A 26,199-nucleotide genomic window follows, 5' to 3' on the forward strand; every position below is an offset into this window, starting at 1 on the left:
AAAAAGCTAAATTGCAATAACAGAAATACAGATTTTCCTACAAATCACTCAGACTGAGGCACTCTGCTTATGCTCACGTTTCAGGCAAGAGTTACTGTAGTCGTAAGTCAAGATTTTCAACAGATCTTTGCCCAGTATGATGAAAAAGCATATAGAGTAAAACCTGGAGGAAGAAAGGATATGTGCTCCACATTACTGCAAAGGCCACTTGGGGTAAACTCTCAAAATCTTTTTCAGGGACAAACCCCCAACCTCTTTTTGTGATTTGAGGGCAGAATTCCAGCAGAAATTTTTTCCTGTGTTTCAAAGCAGATTGCTTTTTTCCAGATGCAAGGAAGTGCACCTAAAGGTTGCACATATTGAGCCAAGTTATTACTTCACAATGAAATTTTTCCTTCTCACAATCTAGTACGGGCCCTTGCCAGAGGGGCTGAATGAACACGGCACAGGACAGCCCTGGGTCACCTGGCACTGCTCCACAGGGATCCCAGCCATGCCTGGGAGCTCTGCTCCCAGGGGATTGGTACCTGCAGCAAAGACTGGCTCTCTCTGGGTGCTGATGGTCACCCTCAGCCTCACACAGGTCAGAGGACATCAGTGATAACACTTGGGTTAGCACAGCTGCTGTTCCAGGCTGTCAGCATGAACCACACTGGAGGCACAGGTGACGTGGAGAGAAGAGTCAACCAACACATCTTGGGTGCAAGCACAGCAACCTGGAAGTGTGTGTGGAAATCCTTCACTTCCTCTCTGGGAAACCCAGAAAGCCACTAAGGAAGACAACAGGACACAGGCACCAAAAAAAAGGAGCAAGAGCAGGAATCTGCTGCCTGTACTTGTGTACCCTTGTTCACACACCTCTCTCAGTGCCCTACCACAAACACATCTGCTTTACACACCTCCTCCCCAGATTTACGTATTTTCAGTGTAGGTCTGGATTCAGAATAGTGCATCCCTACCCCCTTCATTATATTCTATTAAACTGTCTAATTTTTAAAAAGATCCATATGTAACATATATTAATAGTCAGATTCAAATTCAATCTGCATTAAACCTCAGGAAGTTGTATCTGGCAGTGGAACTGCTGCACATTTGTTCCTCATTTAATATTATTCATAGGTAAAGCCTAGTAAGAAAAAATATCTGTCAGAAAAGATGGCTGTAATTGATAAATGAAGCAAACATGGCCAGAATGCAAGGCCCAAGCTCACACACCAGCCTGTGCTGTGAGTCAGGGCAGGAAAGACAAACAGCCCCACGTGTTGCTGGCATGTGGTGCTGAGGCAGCTCTGCTGGTGCTGCGCCTCTGCCCGCTGTCCTGGGCAGAAATGCAGAATATCTGCAAATTCCACATCGCTGGAATGGCCAACAGACCCCATGGCCTCACACTCTGGTCCACTTCTCATGGAGTTTGGGGGATCTCACCCTCATTCTGAGCACTCGGTGGGCTCTGCTGCCAGTACTTCCTCCCCATTCCTCACTGAAGGAGACTCCACTCCTTACAGCATCATCCCCTCTCTCCCACCTTTGCAGCTCTTGTATTCCTTCTGAACTGAGCCAGGGAGGGCTGAGGAGGCACCCTGGAACCCTCATCAGCACACTCTGAAAGCCTCTCTGGAAAGGAGCAATTGAGCTAAACCAGCAGATCCTGCACGCAGGCATTTTGTAAGGGCTGGAGAAAAAGCATGGAACAGCATATGACATAAACCACCTCTGTGGAGGAGACAGCCATCTGAGCAATATTTAACACTCAGCATCAGCCAAAGGGAGCTCGCATGCTTTGGGGGCAAGCTCAGGGGATTCTGACAGCCTGAACTTTGATGTTCTGAAGGCTGTGGGCCTCTATCTCTACCCTGGGAGGGGTGGCCAACCTACAGCAGTGAGATGCCCCAGCTGGCTCAAGCCCTGCCATCCAGGTGCCCTGGGAAAGCTGGCAGCATGTGCACCAGCTCAGCACACATTCAAGGGGGAGCCAGGCAGCAGGAGCTGTCCTCTGCCTATCCTCCTGGTCTCCTCCTTGTTCCCCAGATATCTCCACAACATGGACCAGAGCGTGCAAAAATTGACAATCCAGTACCTTATAAGCAGAGAGGGAGAAGAGAAACCCCATTTCTCTTTCCATCAAGAAGCCAAAGGAGAATGAAAGTCACCTCTGACCTTGCAAACAAGTCATTAGAGATGGGTAGGAAAGATGGGGAGACCTGCTCAGCTCCATCCACCACCTGGCTGCTGCAGGAGACGGGGTAGTAAGGCAGGGCAGGATACAGGTAGAAGGCTCCAGGGAACAGAGCTGAGGACAGAGGGAAGAGAGAAGCTGCAAAACAGAGAGAAGGAGTGAGAGAGGGAAAAAAAAAAAACCAAAGGAAAAAGATGAGAACATTACAAAAAAAAGAAATCCACCATCATGGGAGGTGAATCACTGTCACAGGATTGGGAGGGTGCAGCAGATTTTGGAAGCAGCCAAAGTAGAGGCACATCAGCTGAGGCAGATGCAGACAGACCCTGGACGTGCTGTACCTTGGGAAGGGCAGGCACTGGACAGTCAGAGGACTCCCAAGAGCTCCATCCAAAATAACACTAACTCTGAGCTTGGTCACGGCCTCATGGGGTCAGTGCTGGATGCCACCCTCCACGTGCTGCCCAGCCATCCTGTGTCCCCAGCAGGCTGATCCAGCAAAGCCTGGCTTGGCTGGAAGGCAGTGACACAGATGGGATTGTGCCAGATCTGCTCAGGATCCGGCTCACCATGGGAACCAGCCCAAGAAAAGCACAGATAGACCTGCAGAGAACTTTAAAACCACACATGGAAACTCCTTCACTTCTGGAAGGAGCACAGGGCTTTCCAGCCTCCAGACATGGATGTCCTCTCCTCAAAAGCAAGTTGGGAGAGCAGCAGATGTGGGGCAGGGCTGCAGCTGCCATACCTGTGGGTCCGGCTCGATGTTGATGCGGTATGCTTGAGCCTTGCCATCTTCCAGGACAGGGGGAGACCAGGTCTTCCCTTCAGATCTGCAGTGGGAAATTAAGTAAACACTACTTAATTTGCTTTTAAGAAAGCCCAAACCAAAGTGCTCCCCCCCCATACAAACAAAACCCAGAAAAATCCCAGAGAACGAAACAGGCTCTTTAAACAAAACAAAAAAGCAATTAAACAAATTAAAAAAAAAAAAGCCAAAACAAACAAGCCAAAAAAAAAAACCCACAAATATATATATAGCATCTATTAATTCCCTGGCAGGTTTATATTGTATTTGCAATTTGCAGTCCAAAATTATCCTCAGAAACATTACAATGATAAATAGAGAAGATGACAGTTTTATCCTATTAAAGCTCAAAACCATCCTTGAACTATAAGGCTCTGTCTCAGTTTGGGGTTAAAGAAACAAACTTATTTTGGTCAAGACATCAGAATACAGACTCTTGGTGGCTCCTGTTTTGCATATTCCTGGCTTTGTGCCTTTATTCTGGCCCTGAATCCAGAAAGTATTCTGATTACACATGTGTATAGATATATGCATACATATATACATGCAATCCCTGGCAGGCCTGTGTACTAGACCACATCAGGAATTCTATAAACACCTTTCAGGGAGAAGGCTTTCACCATCCTGTATGAATCATCCTGACCCTTTCAACAGTTGCCAGATAGAAAAAGCCCTAAAAATACAGTTTCCATTCCCAAATGCATCTTCAGTCCTGCCAAGGCAGAGCAGAATACTGTCACTGTCCAAAGATTTTCCATGTGCCTGATAATTTTTTCCCCACAAAGGCATCTGGGGACATGGCTGGAATGTGATCTCCAGCATAGATCTCCAGCACTTTGGGTATGAGGGAGTCACAGGGGCCTGAGCAGGGTCCAGCAGGTACATCCACAGACTTCTCAGGATGCAAGAAGGTTAAGGTGGAAGATGGAGACTCCAGTAAGTTCAAGATAAAGCTTTCAACATGCAAACTATTCTGTTTATCATAACAGTCTGTATATGCACCACTTCACAAATATAGGCGCTGTTCCATGGGCACAGATGCATCGAAGGATCCTTTGTGGACTCTCACCCCTGCCACATTCCACATTCACTTTCAGTTAAATTAACTGCAGAGTCCAAGTTTGAAAAATAGGGAGCATGACTTTAACCCAGGAATTCTCCAGGAGATTTTTATCTTTGGTATTTTGCAGCTACACAAGTCAACATACAAAGCTGCCTTTACAAACCTAGGGTCTGACCCAAAACCTACCAAATGCAGGGGCTCCCACTGACTTGAACACACTTTGGATCCAGCCTCTGAGGATTTCAGCTTTTTTTTCTCATTACTGCCATTACAGCTTTTTCAACAGGGAGTGATTACTCTCATAGCTAGTTATCTTGTTCTGGTAATTAATCTTTACTGTTATTTTTTGATATTAGGCTGGGATAATTCACTTATAAATTGGTCTTTCCAAGTGGGACAAAGTCCCTCCCAGGAACATCAGCATTCCCAGCAACCCCCACTTGCTTTTTGCCACGATCTGGTGCTGTGCACATTGCTTCCACATTGAAAATCAAATCTGGAGGCCCAGAACAATGGAAATGCCTCATTACATTGCAGGGATCACCATTATTATTTCTGGGTTTTCCCCTGCACTGAGATAGCCTGATGAGAGCTCGCAGCGCCCCGAGGAGGGTCCAGGATGACTTCCCCCCACTCGGCTCTGGAACCCACTTGCCAAACACAGCTTAAAGCATCTCCAAAGACTTCAACCTGCCAGTAAATAAGAGCAGAGCTTCAGCAAGTGATTCTGATTGCAGAAGATAGGAGCAATAGCCGTAAATTCATTCTGTGTGAAGGTACCAGTCATGAGAATTGCCAGCACTCCCAGTTCTCCATACCCCGGACAGAGATCACACTGTCTGACCAGAAGGCAGATAAACCCGTGCTTTCTAAAAGTCTTCATGCATATATTTACACTTAAATGACAGACATGGACAGATTTCAGTTTACATGGAAAAGCCCATTCACGGTTAATGCGTTAATGATTAAACTCAAGGCTCCACCATCAGTTCTGCAGGGTGACAAGAAGTTCTTGGTATAACTGAGACCAACTGTGACAGCTTCCAGCAACAGCCTGAACACAGCCAGGCTCACATCAGCGCCAGCTTCCACCTGAAGCACACTGGAACAAGCTGATACAGCACAATCTGGGCTCCACTTGGCACTTTAAAAGGCAAAGATAAGGTGAACAGCAGAACCACCAGCCTCACCAAATAGAAAGTAAAGTTGTAAGTTTAATGAGCATTTATGCTTACACAGAGAGACCCCCTCTTTCCTCTGGGAACAGCAAAATACCATGTAATCTGAACTAATCCAAAACAATTAAGAGATTACTCTGCCTGAGAACAATGCTACAGGCAGCTACTGCAGGAGGGGCTGATGCTTGGAGCTCACAGCCCAACCCCAGCTGCCAGGAACATCCCATGCCCACATCCCCAGCACGACCAGCAGCAGGGGGGTCCCCTGTACCCCCAGAACAAGCCCCAGAGCAGTGGGGACTCAGGGGCCAGCAGTCACCCCAAAACCCCCCCAAGCAGTAGGCTCACCCTACCAACAGTCAGAGCTTTGTGTTTAGGCAACAGCAAAAACCCAACACATTTCTCATACGTCACAGGCAACAGATCAGGCATCACTCAAATGTTCCAAGTTGTTTAATTTACAGCTCAAGGACAGGAAAAGTGTTCTCAGATGTGCTATAGGGGATTAAAGGCAGTTATGTGGAAATCATTACCCTGCACTTACACCACTTTGTTCTCTTGATGGCATCTAGGACAATCCCAAGAAAAATAACTTGACCTAGGTTAGTGCAAGGCCTTCCACACAGGGCTTCGTAGGAAATGGACCCATAAACAGGACATCACTTAAAAAACCCGAAGCTGTATACATCTTTTATCCCACCATTTGCTTTCTACAAGTCTCAGTCATTCTCAAAGATTACTTGCACATGCTCACATATTTTACCAGAATGTTTTTTCACCTGGTAGTGATCTGCAAGTCTCACTCTCAACATTGGTAGAGCTGCTCCCGTGTCTTACCAAATTTCTTATTTCTCCCTCCCCTAAAAACATGTATCACTTGGGGAAGTGCCAACCTGGATCCAGGTCACTCCTGTCACCATGCAGCTGCAAAACCACCATGTTGCTATATTTCAGCCCCTTTCTTTGGGGGGTGACTCCAGGGTCCTGCCCATCTCCTGACTGCTCTTCACCTCCCATCGCGGCACATCACTGTGCTCACAGCCAATTGTTACCACTGATTTGGCCATTACCCTTCTAGAAGCTGAGCTCGGTCTAGAAGCAGCTACAGCCAAACTTCCCAGGCTTATGAACCTCACCCCAATAACCAGGAGGTGTTGGATCCATCCTCTGCAGGGCAGCTGAGCTCTGCTCAGCACCCCAAAGGACACAGCTCCTTCAGTCAATGGGAAGAAGCTGGAGGATTTCTCCTCGTTCATTCCTCTCAGCTGAAACCATTGTGTATTGCTCTGGAAAGCTGCCGGGTTTCCTCTCTATTAGCCTTCAAGGAGCTCCAGAGGGGAAGCTGTGATTCACTTTTTCAGTTGTACTTTTACTGGAAACTTGAGAACATACATTGTCATCCTTCCCATCTTCCAGCAGCTTGCCTGTGCTGCTTACAGCTAACAGACCCCAGTAAAATCCCCAGGAACTGGGGGAGATGGGAGGAACATCAGCTACGTGAGGTTCCAGGTACTCTTGGGGCTACAAGTCCAGCAGATTCATTACTGGGCTTTCTTACACAAACTTTCAGAGAAACTCCTTCTTTTTATATAGAACAGGGATAGATAATCTTATCCAATTCTCCAAGCAGACTCAGCAGTGGCATACACAGCAAACCAAGGAGGAAGAAACTGCTTCCAGGACTTAGTTTAAATAGAAGGAACCAAAGCTGAACCTTTGAGGATTTATTCTTTGACACCACAGTCAACTCAACCACTCTGTGGTTCTTGGCTGCACCTGGGGCCAGGCAGATGCTCCCAGTTGTCCAGTATGCACCTGGCCCTGTGCACAACAGCCCCAGGGCTGTCACCAAAAGAAAGGGCTGGAATCGGATTGGACTGGAAATCATAAAAGTGTGAAAGTTGAAAAAGCCTCTTAGACCATCAAGCCCCAGTGCTGCCCCAGCATTGCCAAGCCCACCACTAAACCATGTCCCCAAGTGCCACACCCACATGTCTTTTAAATCCCTTCAGGGATACGAGGTCCCTGGGCTTGAAAACCCTTTCAGCAAAGAAATTTTCCCTAACAGCCAATTGCAACCTCCCCTGGCACAACACACTAACACACTTCTTGCCTCTTAAGGAATTTGTTGTGTAACTTGGAAGCAACTTCACAGTGAATAAAAAGAACAAGTTTTATACCAGGTGTTTGTGAGTAATAGTTCATGGGGCTGCTCAACACCCCGGATCTTTCTCCAACCAGCTGCCACGTAACTGGCCTGACCCCTCCTGCACTAAGGCAGGCAAAGTACGTCCTGTGCTACCTTGGCTTGAGATTCAACAGCTGGGAAGATGATGATGGAACAGCTGCCTAGTTTATCACCAGAGCAGCCTGAACCATCCCACTGAATCTTAATCAGCACCATCACTGCCTTCCCCACAGCCTCACTGAGACCATGAGAACTCCTGGCCTCCCATTCCAGAGCCATTAACCACAGCCTGAACATCCAGCCCTTGTTCCAGGAGTGCCCACACCAAGTAATTCCTCACATCTTACATCAGTGCCCACATAGGCATCAGTTACATAAATCAACTCCTTTTGTAAACCAATGAGGATTTTCAATCACTTTGTTTCAGAACAGTAAGGCCACTGTGCTGCTTTGCCTTTCACCGTCCAAAGACAGACTTGCACATGTTGGGGAAAAGCAGGATCCAAAAAATCCAGGGACAAAACACCCACTAACTTCAGGGAGGTCAGGGGTCTGGCCAAGAAAGGAGGTAGAAAATGGAGGGTATGAAGAAGGAAGTAAAACCCCCCCAAGAGATTTGTCCTTGATAAAGGACAAAGAGATTAAAAAAAAAAAAAAGGAAATATCTTCTAGTCCAGCCTGAGAGCAGGGGCAGCTTCACAGATACCAACAATGACTGTGGGCTCCAGGGGCACAGGAGAGCCATGAAGCCCAACATGCTTAAAAACCTGTGACATCCCCTTGCCAGCAGTTTTCCCAATGTGGGCACAGGGCCAGTTTCTTCAGGAAAGCTGCAGCACAAGCCTTCATCCTCTCTGGCAGATGACAAAAGGTTCAGAAGAAGCAGTGGGGCTCGCCCTGGCCCTCTGGCACAGCTGGGCAGGTCTGGACAGTGCTGCCAAGGGTTTCCTGGCAGTCTGTGTCAGCAGGAACGGAGATGCCATGAGGTCTCCCATCCCACACCCAAGGTACTTTCAAGTGATTTCAACAAAACACAGCTCCAACCCAATTTTATGGCTGCCTTTATTTGATGCATGATACTTGGTCTTGGTCAGGCCACTCAGTAACTCCCACTTCTTGTTTTCCCCACATTCTGACTTTCCTACTGAACTTCCTAGTCCAAGGGCATTTACTGACCAGAGTCTGAAAACAAAACCCGTCTTGTTCTCTAGCTCAGTAACACATAATGTCAAGGGTTGATGGAGAAAGGGCACAGAATGAAGCAGTCCAGAGGGCACCATGGGGATGGAAACACTGCACACTGCACAGCTTCCTTTCCTCCCCTTCACACTCCTGCCTGGCTGGAGGAAGCCTGCTTTGATAAAACAGTTCCTCACTAAAGACATGCAACAAACAGACTTCTTATTTCAAATGTATTTCAGAAAAACACATTTAAAAAGAAATCTTTTGTGTTGGCTTGCAAAAGGCAGTGTACAGAAAAGATGTTGCTTGAACAGCAACCTCTGCCAAAGGAAAAGATACTAATCCACACCACCACAGGCAGGGCTTTCTTGAAGCTCAGCCTCAGAGCAGGGTCCAGGGTGTTGATGCAGAGCTGTGACAAACAGCAGTGCCTGGACATGCACACAAACCAACAAAACCCCTCATTATTGCCCCAGGACACGGCTCTCTGAGCAGGACCAGGTCACCCTATGTTCTAGGAGGCAAATCTTGGAGGAGGGATCCACTCACACCTAGGAGGGAATGCCAGATGTGCTTCCAGCAATGACTAACAGCTGGGCAACAGGATCCAACAGGTCACTTGGCAGACAGGACAGAAATCCAAGAACTAAGTCACTGTGCACCCACTTTGGGCCAAACTAAAAATAGACCTAATAGCTCATCACTGGAGCTGCTGTCCCTACTGCAGAAAAAACCCAAATACTCAGTTTTTCCTGTCAAGAGAAATGCCACCCTCACAGACATCTCTGGGCACAGCCAAGGTGAGTTCTGCCCTTGGAGAAGCCACTAAACAGTGTTACCTCCAAGGGGAGTCACCCCAAGCTGAACAGCTCCTCACTTCACCATCTGCTCCTGCCTTGCAGAGCCCTGAGCATTTATTTTTGCCTATGAGATACAAAAGTCTTTAAAATCTGTGTTTATGAAGACTTTAAGGCCTGACAAAACCATTGCAATCCTACTGCTTGGCAAAGACCAAATATGCCACCTACAAACCCTGCACCACAGAAAGGCTGTGGGCCACCACCAGCAACATCTGTTAGAAAATTCACCTCCTCTGGACACACCACAAGGTCTCACTGCTAAAAATATCCACACCTTGCTAGGTACAGTTGGGAAAAAACAACCTGAAGCCACAGACCCTCCACACAGCACCTTCCAGATCACCCTGAGGTCATGAATGACCATGGAAAGGGAAACCAAGCAGCCAGATCCCCCCTAGCCCCAGCAAGGCACATACCAACACTGCTGTGAGACCACTGTGACCGCAACCTCTGCCCTGTGCAGGAACCACCACTTAGGAGAGGAGATGCACCTGCACAGAGATATTTAAGGGTCCAGTCTGAGCCAAAAAAACCACCAGTTGATATCAGGGGCTAAAATGAAGTGTAAAGGTGGGAATTCAGTCCATCAATTCACACAGCAGAAACCCTTATCCATGAGAATAATCACTGCCATGCTGCAGGTGAAAGGTGCTTTCAGCAGAACGTGGTTCTAACTCCCAGTGAAGCTGCTCTGCTACCAGACCACCCCAGCAGCTGGTGGCTCACCAAAACCTCCTGCCACTATGGATTTTCACCTTTTTCAAGGAGAGCTCCAGTAGCCTGCAGGCAGTCAGGAAGAGAACCCTGATCCTACCCTGTGCACAGGTCCTCTTGGGGGTAGAAAATCACCTAGTCTCCCTAAAACTGCTCCAGATGGAAAGCAGAACAACTGCACTCCTTGGCTATGGGAAATCCCACCTGTGTGAAGGGGTTTTGCTTGCTTTCCTTTTCTTTCTTTTGTAATACCAAAGCCACATCATCTGTACACCATGGGATGAGTTCAGGGGACTTGGCTTTAGCCAGGCAGCTCAGAGATGCCTGTCTGAGGAACCATGAGGAACCACTGAGGGTTTGCTCCATTTATGGCAGTGCTCCTTCCCCACTGCCCAGGCATCCAGTAAGAACTACATGGTTTTCCAAGAAAAGTATAAACAGTAAATGATAGCTCTTTATATCAGGAAATGCCTCTTTAATCTGAAGTGGAAAACTATATTCACTTATTTAAACTTATGCCAGATAGTATTAGCCATTTGTGAACCTTATAAGGAGCGCTCATTTTGCTTGGGTAATTTGTGATTTTGCTATAAAATTAATTCCAATAGAAACCAAAAAAAGACCAAGAAAATGAAACCAAACAAAACCACCCCACAAATAAACAAAAAAGCCACAACACACACACAAAACACACCCCAACTAAAAAAAAAAAAAAAAAAAAAAAAAACTAAACAAAAAATAAACCCCAATACCAAACTCATGCCTCCATTTTGCTTTGAAATACCCTAAAAAGTGAATTTGGCAGGATCTCCAATTTTTTTTTTTTTTTTATTGAACAGATGCTTAAAATGATGGGTGGATGTCAATGAAGTGGAAAGGTTTGTCCAAAGGACATTTTGATTCCCATGCTACTCTTGCTTGAGCTGACACAACCACAAAGACTCAACTCAGGCCACAGCCTGGACAAGCCTTACAAGGTACAAATGATAATTCACATGTAAAAATGAACTGAACCCACTTTTTCTACCAGTGAATCATTAAAAATCATTTTGTTTTACTGTCTTTGAAAACACAGGACAATTACCCAGACCATGGGGATGCTCCAAGAACCCAGCCTGAGAGCACATCTGCTCCAGGGCCAGCCAAAAGTCCTCTGAGCAAAACTGAGACAGGAGCACATCAGAGAGAACCAACCTGTTCACAGAGAGCAGCAGCTGATCCACACATGCTTTGATCTTGTTTTGAGCTTCTAGATGTGTCATGTTGTCCGTGCTCTCTCCATTAATTGCCAGAATAACATCTCCTGGGCACAAGTCTGCCATGGCTGCTTTACTGCCAGGGTTAATCTGGGAAAAAAAGAAAAAAAAGGTTAGTTAAAAGAATGCTGGGTTTTTTTAAAAAGAAGTCCAGTTTCTTGGTATAAGATGCAGGTAAAGGGAACAGTTATTTCTGGAGATGATGTATTTTCTCTACACCAATGTCACCCACCCGAGGCTGGATGTCAGAGCTCTCAGGCAAGCCCCAGGTCTCCAAGGGCCATCACCTACAACAACATTATTTGAAATAAGGAATTTCAGTCAACTCCAGCCACTGTGTGACCAGGTCCCATCTTCACATTTGTCTCTTGCTTGAAATAAATGTAATACACTCTTTCCAGGGAGATGCTTCAGACTCCTTAGGTTTGCAGACCTTTCATGATGCTGCAAGAGTCAGTCCCTAAGCAGCACATGAAACCCTCCTCTGGTTAACCACCACCCCCCTGACTGGGGGAGAGGTCACATTTGCCTTCACTTCTTCTGGACTGACATCCAAATGACTTGTCTCTTTCTAGCCCTGCGTGGTCACCAACCCCAGAGGGATTTAGCAGATATGGCACTTGGGAACAAGGTTTATTGGTAGCCTTGGCAGTGGTGAGGTAACAGCTGGAACTGAGGATCTTTATGATCATTTCCATCCTAAACGATTCCATGATTTTATTCTATAAATATCACATAGCTCTTTAAGCCTCCACAATTCTTTCCTTCTGGTTTTGTCAGAGAGCCAGAACCTTATAAAACTTCTAACTTCTTTCCTGAGGAACTAATGACAGGTCCAGGTACAGTTTGTGGTCAGCAACACAAGCAATCCTATAGCCCATAAAAGAGGTTCTTGAGAAATTACCATTTCATTTACATCACCCTAAATGTGGTTTTAATTTTTACAGTAATACAGAATGACACAAGGCGTATTCAGAACAGGTAAACGTGTCTGGTTAAACCCTATGCTATGTGTTTTCCCTCTAATTTCCTCTTCAGTCTATTCACAGAATCTGCTAACCAAACACATTTTATCAACCGAGAAGTTACGGCAAGCCTGACTTTTGGTTATTCATGTGTCACTGCATTAAAGCAAGCTGGTGCTTTGGTTCTGTTTACTCTCGATTTACACAGATGGAATTCCCTGTCTTAGGTGGTGGGTCTCTGCCCTACCCTGCTTGAGAAATCCAGACAACAGGAGCACCGCTCTCCCCACCACCTCCCCTTGGCTTACAGCGGTGCGTGACAGCAACCAGGCACACCAGGTGTAGTTTTTCAGACAGTGAGACAGTTCCCCCATGCCCAGAAGCCCCCCTACCACAGGCCATCATGAAATAGGTGGTTTTTCAGAAAGGGGGCATGCACATGCACCTCCCAGCTTTCATCTTGATTTCATACAATCCTACAATGGCTTGTAGGATTAAAGATCACCTTAATGATCACCTTGTTCCAACACAGTAGCACATTCTACCCAGGTTGCTCCAAGCCCCATCCAACCTGGCTTTCAACACTTCCAGGGACAATTTGTTTTATTTTTGCAGGGAATTCAAAGAGGATTTAGTCTCACCACAACAGCCCCTGTGGATTGCACTAGAGCTCTCCCTGGTGAGAAGCAGACAGTCCCAGTGCCTGCTGCACTGCTCCCTGCAGGACCACAGCTACTGGCACCACTGAAACACGAACCTGAAGGTGTTTGAGGAGCTCCAAACCACTTCTGACAGTTAAGTAGAACTGGCAGCCTAAGTTACAGCTTTTGTTGCATTGTCAGAGTAAATCAGTATTTGCAGTTTGCCCTTCAATAGTTTCAGCTGGGCTGTTTGGCTCTAACAAACCCGCCCAGACCAACAGCTCAGGGGCTGCCCCGTGACTCAGTGCAGAGCAAACAACAGGAGATGGCTTTCAGTTCCACACACATTAGCTCTGGCACAGGACATTTCAAGCCAGGACAGGATTATTTTTCCTCTGGCATTGTTAGTGGTTTTTTGACCCCTGTATCCATTCACAGGGCATTAGGGTCCTTTTACAGCCACAGAAGCTGCCAGACTCATCAGAAAGTCAACCTAAAGCTCAAACAGCAACTCCAAGGAAGCACCTCCATGCTCTTGCCTGCTGTTATCTGCTTCCCTCAATATCCATCCCACAGCCCTGGCTGCCAGCAGGCTTTTAGACTAACAGACCTTCAGCTTGACCCAGGACAGCTGTATTTTCTTCTTGTCTATTCAGTGCTGTCTAGATGTCTGATGGATTTTTTCCCCGTGTACTGATCTTAACTACGTTGTAGCTTCCTTGAAGAATAAGTTGTTCACAAATGGGACTCCTAGCTGTTTCCTATTTAAGCTTCTGCTTTATTTCAAATTATTTTGGCAGTATTTTCATATTAGCATTTTATGCTAGCTGTGGAGATGGCCGAGGGCTTGAAATGGAGCTGCACTCCAAGAATTCATTTGAGATACAGCATCGGTGTCTCACAGCTTGGGAATCATTATTGTAATGTCTGTCAGGCCCAAAGTTTGTATTTTAGTGAATAATATTTAAAACACTGTAGACCAAGTTCTCCTAACCCACAGCTGTGCAAAGCCATTGATACCAAACACTCCACAGGAAGCCCGACGAGTCTGGTTATGGGTCAGTGCTGTGCCTGAATCCTAGTGCAAGAGTTCTACCTGCTTTGGACATGGCTTAGTGGTGACCTCAGCAGTGCTGGGTTAACAGCTGCACTTGATGGGCCTAAAAATCCTTTCCCATGAAGCATTTTGTGATTGTATGGCACTGGAGCCTGGCAGTCACAGAGGTGTTGGGATGGAGCTTGTATCAGAGGCACTCACTTGTGCCTCTCTCCAGAGAGCCCTCAGGTCTGCCCTGAGCCAGAACCACAGTGTGTGTGACTTGAAGGAAGCACACATGAATCTGAGAGTAATCAGACAGGTTATGAAGTTAAAAACAATGCAAAGAAAACCTGCACCAAGTCACTGCAGCCTTGTGGTCTCGAAAGGGGCCTCCAAAGGAGGTGGTGTTTGATAACAGGAGAGGATTAAGAAAAACTGGCAAGATTTTATTTGGTTTTGAAGTTCTCCATCTGTGGCAAAAACACACCATTTCAAAAATCAATGCTGAATGAGCACAGACCAAGCCCAGACCGATGGATACATCACTCAGGGGGTGTGAGCTATGTAGCCACCACAGGCAGCAGAGAGTGCCCTAAAGCCAAGTCCCAGCTCATGCACCAGGGCCCAACGTGGGTTATGTGCCCTGGCACCTGCTGCACCCTGAGTGCCACGCCTCACCTTGCCGGGCTAGCTGCCTGCCAGGATTTGGGCTGCTGGTGTCCTTTACTGTAACAGGCAGGGCAGTTACACACCAGCAAGGAGCCAGCCCTATCCCTCACACCCTGCTAAGCCCCAGGGCAGCAGGGCCCCACCACGTGTTGGTGTTCCAGGTGGGGAATTCTGTGGGTCGATGGGGTGGTCTAAGCACTCATACCATCAGCAGCTCAGGGGGTCTTGCTCCCTGTGAGGCTATGTAGCTCCCAAAGGCCCCTGCAAAACCCCCAAAACCACAGCAAACACCATGGGCTTAAAGAAACATAAGTATTTGCATTGCAATTCCCCTAAAAGTTTTTATTTTTCAATCAGACAAGAATCCTGCCTCCTGTGGAAGCTCTGAGCTCCCAAAGACATAACTTCACGAAGCACTGAGGTGAACTCCCAGCCATCAGCTAACTCACACTCTGGGTTGCTGCTGTCCTGCATGCAAAAGTATGTTCCCAACAACATAAATCCAAAGCCAGCTAATGGAGACTTGGAGTGAAGTTGCCCAACACAGACAAACCAGACCTGCAGAAAGGGCAGAGGACCATCTCTCCGTATCTTCCTGCTCCAGGAGTACCACCCAGCCTCTTCCTGTGTGCCATCCCTGGTGCTCAGCAGGTTCTGAGGCACAGCCTGGGATGCAATCCAGAAGAGCTGAATGTTTCATAGAATCACAGAATGGTTTGGGTTGGAAGGACTCTAAAGGTCATCTTGCTCCAACACCTTGCCATGGGCAGGGACACCTTCCACTAGACCATGCTGCTCCAAACCGCATCCCACCTGGTCTTGAACACTTCCAGGGATGGAACAGCCACAGCTCTGGGGAACCTATGCCAATGCCTCACCATGCTCGCAGAAATAATTTCTTCCTCATATCTAATCTAAATCTTTCTTACTTCAACTTAAGGCAAATTCCCCCAAGTTTTCTGTGAGTGAATCAAAGCAACTCAGAGGGATGGGTCCAATGGAATGGATCTGTCATCAGGGACATGGCAGGGCTGGAGTGAGCTCTTCGTGAGACGGCTAGGCAGATCCCAGTGCTACCCACCACCTAAGCACTGCTACATTTTCAGCAGGAAGGAACCAAGCATGAAATATGTGCAGAACCAGTTCATGTGCTGGGGAGGTCCCTGGCACTTGTGTTTTCACAGCTCCTTTTATGCCCATAGAAGCTCTGCTGTGCTCTCTGCCCAAGGCAGCCGTGCACGCACAGCACGGCCGCCGCTCTGAGAACGCGGTGTGCACGCCTGCCAGCTTTACTGCTCTCCCAAAATTAAATAAAGAACAATCCTCTGAGCTTAACCCCTCCACAAAAACAAGCAGCTGCTTCCTCGCTTCTCTCTGTCAAAACATGAAGATGCTTCAGAAAGCTTACAAACAGAGAAGACTAAAGAAACAAACCACTTGTCCAGCAATGATACTGTGGAGCAGAGCACGTGCCCCAGGTAAGCAGCTCCAGGCTCTCCAGATCCCAGAGAGCAGCCCTTCCCCACACAGCATGCCTGTGGAGGGTGCGTCCTGCAGGGATTTGTTCCTCTAGGGAGCCAGAATGTACTTTCCCCCCTTTTCTAATAAGAATATTATTCTTCCTAATCCCCTCAGGATAAGTCTCATTTGTGACATCTTTCTATGTCCTCCATATAGCATTGTGCTTCAAAAAATACCAGAGGTCCAATATTGGTGTCTGTCTCAACCCCCTCTATTGTTCCAGTAAGAAAAAGACAAATTTAAAGAAAGAGCTGCCAGTGGACAGCCCTACTATCACTGTCCTCTGCCTCTACAGTCACCACAGAAGGTTCAGTGACAGCACTGCAAGCATCACCTCCATACCATGCCTTTTGCCAAATCATCCACCAGGGAACTCTATCTCAATAAACACAACCAATTTTTTAAAAATAATTTTTTTCAATCATATTCCCCACTGCTTTTTCCAGGATTATCATCCACCTCTCCACTCTCCTCTAAGGCAATTACCCTCCAGCAGCCCCCTTCCCCCACTAAGTGCATACTCTGAATGCTGTGAAACAGACTGGGACAGTCCCAAAGCCAGCAGCAGCTCTCTTATCTGGCCACTGGAGCATCACTAGGATTTACTGAGTGCTGGCATCTGACAATGGCAGGCCATTAAAATAAAGTACATTGGGGCAACTGCCTTGTGCTTAACCTAAATTGGTTGGTGTTGGAGCTGTGCAGTCTAATTTAGTAAGCAAGATTATTTACACCAAGAGAAGTTTGCTCTTGAAACACAGTGTTCTACTGTCTTCCCTGGAGCCTGGCCACAGAAGGGAGCCAGGGCTGGGAGAGCATTCAAACCAGGGTGAAATCCCCCTGCCTGCATCCCCTGCCCTCAGGGATGGGAGCCCTGCCCACCACAAGGATGGCTCTACTTGGAAACAGCTTTGCTCAAGCCAACTTTAGAATTGGGCAAACACCACAAGCTGAAACAATCAATAGTTTAGTAAAAGGTTAATTTGTAATATTAACTTAATCCCTTTTTAGTTCTACTCTTTTCCTCAGAAACCTGCACGCATCTAAGGTCACCTGTGTCAGGATTGAGGGATGAGGGATGCAGCTCCTCACTGCCTGCAAGACCTCAGCACAGCCATGGGAAAGATTAGGTTAGTCTTTATTCACACAGATTTTTTTTATCCAAATCAACAAAAGGTGCCTATTCAGGCCATTCCCATCTCCCATAATGAAGGCAGCTTTATCTCTGCCACATCTTCACTTTTTGTTAAAAGTGTACTCTAATGCACCCCATTAGCGAACAAAGCCAGGATTTAAAGGGTTAAAAGGTGCAATCCCAAACAAGCCTACATAGACCACACCACTCTTCTTTTAAATCAGTGGTAGTTTGTTGTAGGCAAGGCCGGGGGAATTTTCTGTTCTGCAACTGTGATCAAAAGGAGCCGATTCAAGTCTTTGAGAGACTTTAAAGATAGTGTGACAAAATTCTCAGCTTTTAAACAAAGCCTGTCTGTTCCATGCTATGGGGTAGGGAATGATCTTACACAGCTACATCTTTTAAAACAAGAAGAACCAAGAGTCAAATAATTAACTAATGAAAATAAATTCCTTAAACCCTTTAAACATTCTTTCCAGGGATTCTCTTCAGCTTTTCAAAGCGTCCTGCCTTGAATTCCTTGCCAATTCATTTGCATTTTTCTAGTTGCTTATATAAAGTCTGATGTATCAAGACATTATTTAGATAAGCTCACAGCCCAGTACATGAAGAACACTGTTCATGGAATCTGAATTAATTTAACTACTGAAGAAAACGAGCTTAAAACAATAGAAGGGAAAGAATCAGAGTACAAGTATTATAAAAGGCAAGATACTCAAAAATCCTTTTGAATCCAAGTACTAATGGATCCAAATCCAAATTTAGAAACAGTTTCATAGAGTAGATCCTAACCCAGCCCAAAGTATGAGGTGTCTATACAAAGAAGAGGCTGAGAATCAATGACATTGGACGTGTTTTAGAGCAACCTGCCACTAACCCATGTGCAGATCTCAAAACACGGACTGAGAAAAACAAGGAAGGGATCCACAAGGATCATCTGGTGTATCTTGTGAACAGCTCTCTTGCTCAGCCCAAGGGCACACAGCTCTGGCAGCACCCTCCATGGTCACGGCCACCAGGAGCCCCTTACTGCCTCCTCCAAAGGCAAGCTAAAGCGTCTGTGCTGCTGTACTGCACAGAACAGCCCCATTCAGCAACACAGCTGCTACTACACTTAAATCTGCTCTATGTTTACTTTGTCTTGCTAGGAAACAAGGCCAGGGAGGGACAGCTGCCCTGGGGACAGCAGTGAGCCCTTGGTGTGGGTGCACCTGGAGCACCATTGCAGCCTCTCAGGTATGGCACCACTGCAGACCAGACTGAGCAGCATCACACAAAGTGTTTATGGCCAGAATCACTTCATCTCCTTCAGGGGTTAAGGAGCCAGCTCTCCAGTGAAGTCTTCCCCCTCAGACACCCCTCAACAAGCAACAGGGCTTCTCAAACCCTTCTCAGGAGCAAACCCTAAGTGCTGTGCAGAAGACATGGAGGAACTGCTTAGAGTCTGCCTTCCAAACCATCTGCCTCTTGGCCAGGAAGGCAGGCTGACACTTTCCTTCCTATCAAAAGGAAAATGTACACAGAGTGATCTCCAAAGAGGAAAAAAATTTCAACATAAGTTTAATCCAGTTGGTGAGCATACCTGAAGTTGCATTCTTGCAGCACACTCAGGTGTTAATCACAGAGTGCAGGGATTTGTGCTTTTGCCACACAGCTGCTTTAATTGTGAATGTCAAGTATTTTGCAGGGTTCAGTCTTTTGGACCAGAACCTTTACACATGGTAAAGATTTCTGAAGTGTTTTGTTGCTTATGGTAAACAACAGCATTCAGAGCAGTGTCAGCATCCTGCAAACCTCTCCTCTGACAATCTCCTATGTCATCAACCAGTCCTGGAGTCAACTGCTCAAGACAGCTTCTCTTTTAGCTGTGCACTGCCCATATCTAATAATTAAGAATAAGGACTTCAAATAATCTTTATTCTGGTATATTTTGTTTTCTGAAGCTTGGGCTGTAAAATGTCCTTGCCACATAATCTGCTATCAATCCACACAATATGTAAAACTGCTTAAGGCTTAATGGGTGTGAATGCAAGTTGCTCTGGTTGTCAAGAAGGATTGAGTGTGGCTGTGAGGTATCTTTATGGTGTTTGGAAAACTCATTGGCTGAAATTCTCTTGAACAGCACTTTTTATTTTTTTTAAATACAGCTGTGCTCTCTGTGGAGAGAAAGCAAGTTTTGTTTTGTGCTCCTCCTGGCTGTACAAGTTCCTCAAAAGCCACACTGGCTTGACATCTTTGCCGTTGCTCAAGTAACATAGTGAAACCTGCGTTTGCTTGAAGTTTTTGTGTAAATTGTGAAGGAGAAGCCAAACACAACCTTATCTACCAGGGCCTGGGGCAAGTGGGGTGTTAGGGGCTGTGTACAAACCCACTACACGAACAAGCTCGGTGAGATACGGGCTTTGCTCTGGCACACATCTGGCACTGATAACAAATCAAGCAGAGTATTTTTCTGTGAACTTGTTTGTTTTAACCTTTTCTATCAACACTGCTAGATCTTGAGAGAGCTACTGTTTTCTTTCACACTTTAAAACCTGTGGTTACAGATGACTTAAAAAATAAAAATGTTTTTACTAAGTGTTTGGGTATCTGAGAACCACAAGTCAAGGCATTTTGAGAGTTCAGAAACTGGAAAACAAATTCAGTTAGAAATACTATATTGTTCCTTCTAGGATTTCCTGTGACATGTATTTCATCCCCAAGCTATCAAAAATGAAATTAAATTGCATTGGTCTACATTAATTCTGCATTAATGACATATTCGTATTAAAATTAAAGGACTTACCCAATTTCAGGAGGACCAGGATTATAACCATCTGTTGTGTTACACAGCAAAAAAAGTTTAGAATAAAAAGAATAATTGCACATCATTCCCCCTGTATGCTTCTTGCACCAACACGGCTGTTCTAGTAAGCCTGTTATCTAGCTATTCTCCTTAACCCACTTTATCAAGTGGGATTTAAGTGAACACCTCTACAAAATAATTTTGAATACCTGTCCCAGCAGGCAATCTTTCAATCTTCAAGGAAAACTGACATCACCACCATTTAAAACAAAAATAAGGGGGAAGGAAAAAAACAACCCCAAACCCACAAATCCCTAATCCCAAATACGCAGGGACACTGAACCTACGCTGCTTTGTCCAGCCTGGCAGAGACCTGGTGTGTTTTTATGGCTGTTCTGGGTTTATTTTGTTAACTTGGCCCAAGGTCAGACCCTGCCTAAATGGATCTACATGAATCATTCTTTCCACCTGCTTTCCCACTCGGGATTATCAGGGTGCTTAATTACGGTAATTAGTATTAGGTTTTCATTCCAGTATGTTCCACCATTACTGTCTCCTGAACCAGCACAAGCATTTATTCTTCTCTTTCAGTTATTAAAGCCTCAGCGATAGAAACACTTCAGCAGCAAATCTATTTGTGACATATTTCTGTTAGTTCTTATCTGTAGCTCAGATTAACTGTTCTGTACCAGCACAGCTTTCACACTTAAACACCCAGACCTCTCAGCCCTGAGTTTATAGGAATGATGAGAAAAACAAAAACTGACTAGTAAAAGTATTTCCTTCCACTTCAAATAATCATCCCACTTGAAATACTGTAACAACTTCACTATGCAACCAACCGAGGGACAGCTTTCATCACTCAGCTCTACACAGGCAGCAAACCACCAAAAGTCAGCAGAAATCAGGTGGGGCCACAGCTTTGGGATTCAGCAACACAGAGAGGCTTCTTCAGTCCATTTGGAAACTCTGAACAGAGAGTGCAAAATTTCCATCTAATAAACTATCAAATACATAAGAACTATATGAAACAAAAACCCCACCTTATGGAAATTTAAATCCTCCTAACATCTCAAACAGAGACAAAATTCCTGTTCCTTTTGCTGCCGTCTCTGATCCTTGCCTTCTACAGCAAGACATGTGGAGTTCCTGGGGTAACCAAACCTGTTACTCCCAGCCCTAGCTCTGGGGAGCCCCTTCTGCTCAGCCATCCCACCCACACAAGAACAAACCTCCCAGGCCTCCCCAGGAATTACAGCATGGAGAGGGCTCTCTCTGCATTCACACAGGATCACAGCACAGACTTGGGCATTTGCTGGCTGCCCTGACAGAGTCAACAAAATCACTTTTACTGGAATTCCTTCCTCAGCAGAATTCTTTCTCGAGTATCCTAACCTTTAACAGGACACGTCTCTGCTCAAATGTGAAAGCTGCTTAACTTTAAAAGTCAACCTTAACTCAAACAATACCTGGATAATGGATTGCAGACCAATTATTTCTCATCCTTCTTGTGTTACAGTTCCAAGCCAAAGCTGAAACCTGCATTTTTGCTGCTCCACTAGAGACCAGCGGGTAAACTAATGTTGAAGCCAACAGATAAAGGAAAAATTGTATTAAAATCTCATTTAAAAATGACTGGAATTGGTCCATTTGTCAATTATCTGTTTAGCTAAGTAATTTATCTATGATTACAAAAACAGCAAGTGCATGGATTAACACTGGCAGAACTGGGCAGATGATGACATCAGCTGCTCCAGGAGCAGGACAAGCAAGTTCAAATGATTAAATGCATTCAGCTCCTCTAGTTACGCTAATGACTGATTATCTTTTAATCCCAGGCAAGGGGTAGATCAACTGTGATCCCACACAGAACCACAGCACTCACTGATGTGGTTACAAGCACAACACTGAGAACAGCCAAGTGAGTTATTCCATTGCTGCTCCTGAGCCATGGCTGCTGGTCAAAGGGAATGTTGTCACTGGAGTCAGAGCCACAGGGAGCCCCCTTTCCCACAGAGAGCAAACACAGCACCCAGCATTAGCCTGCTCAACCAAGGAAAAGCAGCTACCAGAAATTTAATTAAATCTTAAAACCACTTTCTATCAAGTCATTAAGGTCAACTCAAAGCAGATCTTTTGGATCATTTCTACCCCCATAAATATCATTAGGAGGAGTAACCATTAATGATGTCATGTCCTACACCTGGTGTTAGCTCACTGTAACAGTGGGTATAAAACAAACTGAGCCCTGTGCTGACAACACACCAGTATCACCCTCCAGGGCTGCATGCCCTCAAACCAGCCCAGCAAACTCCAGCCTTGATAATATGGGTCCTGCTGAATATACAAGAAGAAACAGGATAAAACGGTAGCTATAGCACACCTAACTTTTTGTGGGACTGTATGAGAGATGCCCTAAGCATGCCCTTTTGGATTTACATTTATCTTAATACCAAGGAACTCAACATCCCACCTGGAGCCCTGGCCTCTCCAGGGCAGAGTTCAGCATCAGCTGCTCAGCAGAGCAATCAGATCCTTACCCCTTGTCACTTAAGACTTATCAAATCACGGAGGGAAGTGACCTGTTTTCAAGACAAAAAGACCATTGCTTAATGTCATGAGCCTATTTGAGACAGCTGCAAGAGACAGACTGAATACCATCAGCACCTGCACAGCCACAGCCACCTCACAGGGGCTAAAGGCCAAAGTAAACCTTTGTGAGCGAGGCAAGTTCCATCCCAAAGCAGGACAGGGTCATTGTCACGTTCCATGCTACCAAATCCATATAATGTCATTTATCTCTTGACAATATTATCAGAAGACACTTTTGTGGACCACCTTCAGCTTTGTCCCCTGCCTGACACCTCCCTGCCCTGCACCACTCTGCCTCTTCCTCAGCTCACCCTGGCAGCTCCTTTCAGTATTTCCAGCCTCCAGCACCCAGAGCTGAATGTGGGTGGCCTTGGATGCCTAAAATCCCAACCTGCAACCTGATTTCCCAACATAACCAGTCCAGGTAGGATGCCTGCAGAGCTGTACAGCCCAAACACCTTGTGACACGTTGATCCTCAGCCCCCTTTGGGCCAAGCAGTGGGACACAGCAATCCCACACCCCCCAGGCAGCCCAGCACACCCAGAACATGTTGGCATCTTGGGCCCACAGCTGGATGTGGGAATCCCAGAGTGTGGTCCTGCCTCCCGGCAGAACTTCTGCTTTTCCAAAGATGTTTGCAATTTAATGGCATTCGAGTATAAAACAAATGAAACTGAAATTAAAGAAGAAAGGCACTTTGAAGGGAAGCAGAAGTCGGCCAAAAGCCTCCACAATTAGCAAGAGTCTCCTGCTGTGAGCCAGGCTGGGCAAAGCGGGGGGAGGCTTCTCATTCCTGGAGTTGGGAAGCCCCCAGCCCCCTTGCCAAGATTTAAAGCCAGAAAGAACAGATTTCCTGGACAATTACAGAATAAAAGGGAATATAGCACCACAACAGCCACGATCAGTCCCCTGCACAGCAGCAGGGTTGCACAGACCAAGCAAAGCCCAGGCTGCCCAGGGAGCCCTCCAGCAGCCCCTTCCTGCATCCCCACAGCCAGGAGCTGTAGCAGAAGATAATTCTTCCCCAGCTTTAACATTTTCAGGTACTATTTGCAAAGCAAGTCAGGTCTTTTCTTGTGTTTAGAGACTAGAGCCAAAGCAGACCACTCTACATCTCTATTTACATCCTAGTCATTTGTTTCCCACCCTCCAGGAGCAGCCGTTAGAGTACAGCACATCAGAGCATCAGCCCGCTCCTCAGTGGGAACAGAATTAAAAAAGGATCCAATTTAAAAGGCTGCCAGATGGAATAACACCCTACATCTGCTTCTTGCATTACAACTCTTGGTGATCCACAGCAAGACTGGTCTGAGGAGAATCATCCTCCTCACACCTCCCAGGTTTGCTGAATCAAACAAGAAATTTGGCAAGCCACCTATCTAGGCAGAAGCAGACTTAGGTTTTTCTTGTTTAATATTAAACCAGTTTGGTTTTTTTTAAAGTAACAGGAAAACTGGCTCCCTCCACTAAGTTCAGATATTCACTTCTACAACAAGAACATTTCTACAATTGCTAGGAGGTGATTTTTTTATACATCCCACGTTACCAGGGAGAAACAGAACTCTCCATGTCCAGGAGGTTCAGGCTGAACCCCCAAAGCCGAGTGCCCCTGTCACAGCACAGCCCTCCAGCTGTATGGACACCCGCCCTGCGTGCTGCACAGCCAGCTCCACCTTCCCTCTCCTCCATCCACCTCCTCCTGTTCTCCTCCAAAACAGCCCTCACTGGAGCACTTGGAAAGGGACAGGCCAAAGTAAAAACAGAAACAAAGCCATGCAATAGACATGCTTGCACTCAAAGACAAACTAAACCCCGTAAAACACACTCTCTTCCATAATTACTTCTTCGAAACTCAGGGTACGTTTTCTCTTTTTTGTCACAGCTTTGGCAGATGACTGAAAAGACGGCAAACAGCTTGTGCGCATTACAACAGTATTTTTAAGTTACAGAATTTTTAAGTTACAGCTCCTTTCAAATGCACTCAGTGTTTGTTCCAGAAATCGAGCAGCAGCTGCCCAGGGGAGCCCGGCGGTGCTGCAGAGCCCGACACGCCGGGGAGGCGAAGCAGCTCAGGGCACCCAGCCCTCTCCCGGGCCATGGAAACCGAGTGTCCCAAGGAGTGTGCCCAGCTCACAGCCAGCACCTCATCCATCACACGGCCCATCAGAGCACCTCGCCGCGAGCCCTCCTGCCTGGGGGATGGTTTGTTCTCACATGTATCTACACACAAAGCCTATTTCAATCTGTCTGTGGCATCTTAGCAAAGAATTTTCCAGAATACATATTTGTGAGGTCAAACACAAGTGTGAGTACACTTACACGGTAATTATTACCAGCCCACATAGACCCCAGAACACTGCAGCCTGCATAGAGAAACTTCTTGCTGACTTAACTCATGTCTTCTTTAAAAACCCCAACAGCCTGTGAACTCAGTCCAGGGCACGAATCCAAACCCTGTGAACACTAAAAACTTTGAAAGCAGATCCTTATGAATTAACATCCAAAAAAATAAAGCATGGAGAAGGCTGTAACACTGAAGAAAGCAGCTGAAACAGTGCAAAGCTCAGAGGGGAGCACTTATTCGAGTGCATACAGAATAAACTGGAGTTGAAAAGAGCCGAAGCGCTGCTGCCCGCCGGGCCCGGCAGAGCCCGCCGCTCCGGGTACCACCCGCCCCGCCGCCCATCACCTGCGGCCGCTCCCGAACCCCTCCCAGCTCACCCTGGAGATGGTCAGCGGGGCGCTGAAATCTTTACCGCCCACCAGACGAAAGCCCCAGGGAGAAGGGCCACGCAGGACCACCGAGTGGGCCATAGCGGCGGCGGCGGGCGCTCCCTGCCCGCGGACTGAGGCAGCTCCGGCTCCCGAGCGCCGGCACGGAGCGATCCCGCCTCCCGCACACCCCGCCCTCAGGGCGGGCCGCGGAGGAGGCACGGGCCCGGCCCGGCTGAGGGAGCTCCGGCACGGATTTCCCCCTGGGTCCTTTTATAAGTGGGATTCGGAGCGACTACTCGCAGTGGTAAAGTTGCAGTACTTTACTGGTGGTAAAGAATGTGTTTGGTGTGCTCAAAGCTCCCCTCACTGCAGTTTCATCCCCTGCAGTGCAAGGAAAATGATGCAATAGGTCAGTAAATGTTTGGTTGTGACTGTTTTATTCATTATAATAAGTCTCCCGAATGAGAAAAAAGTTAAAGGAAATAATCAGATTTGGCTTAAAGCAGTTTGTGAATCTTTCATGGTCATCGCCTGGGAAAAAGATAAACTTCCAAGAAAATAATCACAGAATCACAGAGTGGTTTCGTTTGGGATGAGCCTGAAATGTCATCTCAGTCCAACCTCCCGCTGTGGGCAGGGACACCTTCCACTGTCCCAGGTTGCTCCAAGCCCCATCCAACCTGGCCTTGGACACTCCCAGGGATGGGGCAG

The 26,199-nt window shown here is 46.6% G+C and overlaps 1 protein-coding gene across 2 annotated transcripts in view; it reads right to left on the reverse strand.

The window, feature by feature from the left end:
* PDLIM4 (PDZ and LIM domain 4) overlaps positions 1-25,623 on the reverse strand; it is a 47,915-nt gene extending 22,292 nt beyond the window's left edge. For both annotated transcript variants that reach the window (XM_041482171.1, XM_041482170.1), the window contains exons 1-3: positions 25,495-25,623; positions 11,364-11,515; positions 2,925-3,009 (exon numbers count right to left, since the gene is read on the reverse strand). In XM_041482171.1, the coding sequence (XP_041338105.1) occupies positions 2,925-3,009; positions 11,364-11,515; positions 25,495-25,587 (330 nt within the window). In that variant the 5' untranslated portion in view covers positions 25,588-25,623. The remainder of the gene's footprint in view (positions 1-2,924; positions 3,010-11,363; positions 11,516-25,494) is intronic.
* Between the last annotated feature and the right edge of the window lie 576 nt (positions 25,624-26,199).

This window comes from Pyrgilauda ruficollis, unplaced genomic scaffold, assembly GCF_017590135.1.
Source record: "Pyrgilauda ruficollis isolate IOZ18807 unplaced genomic scaffold, ASM1759013v1 scaffold57, whole genome shotgun sequence".
NCBI classification, from domain to species: domain Eukaryota; kingdom Metazoa; phylum Chordata; class Aves; order Passeriformes; family Passeridae; genus Pyrgilauda; species Pyrgilauda ruficollis.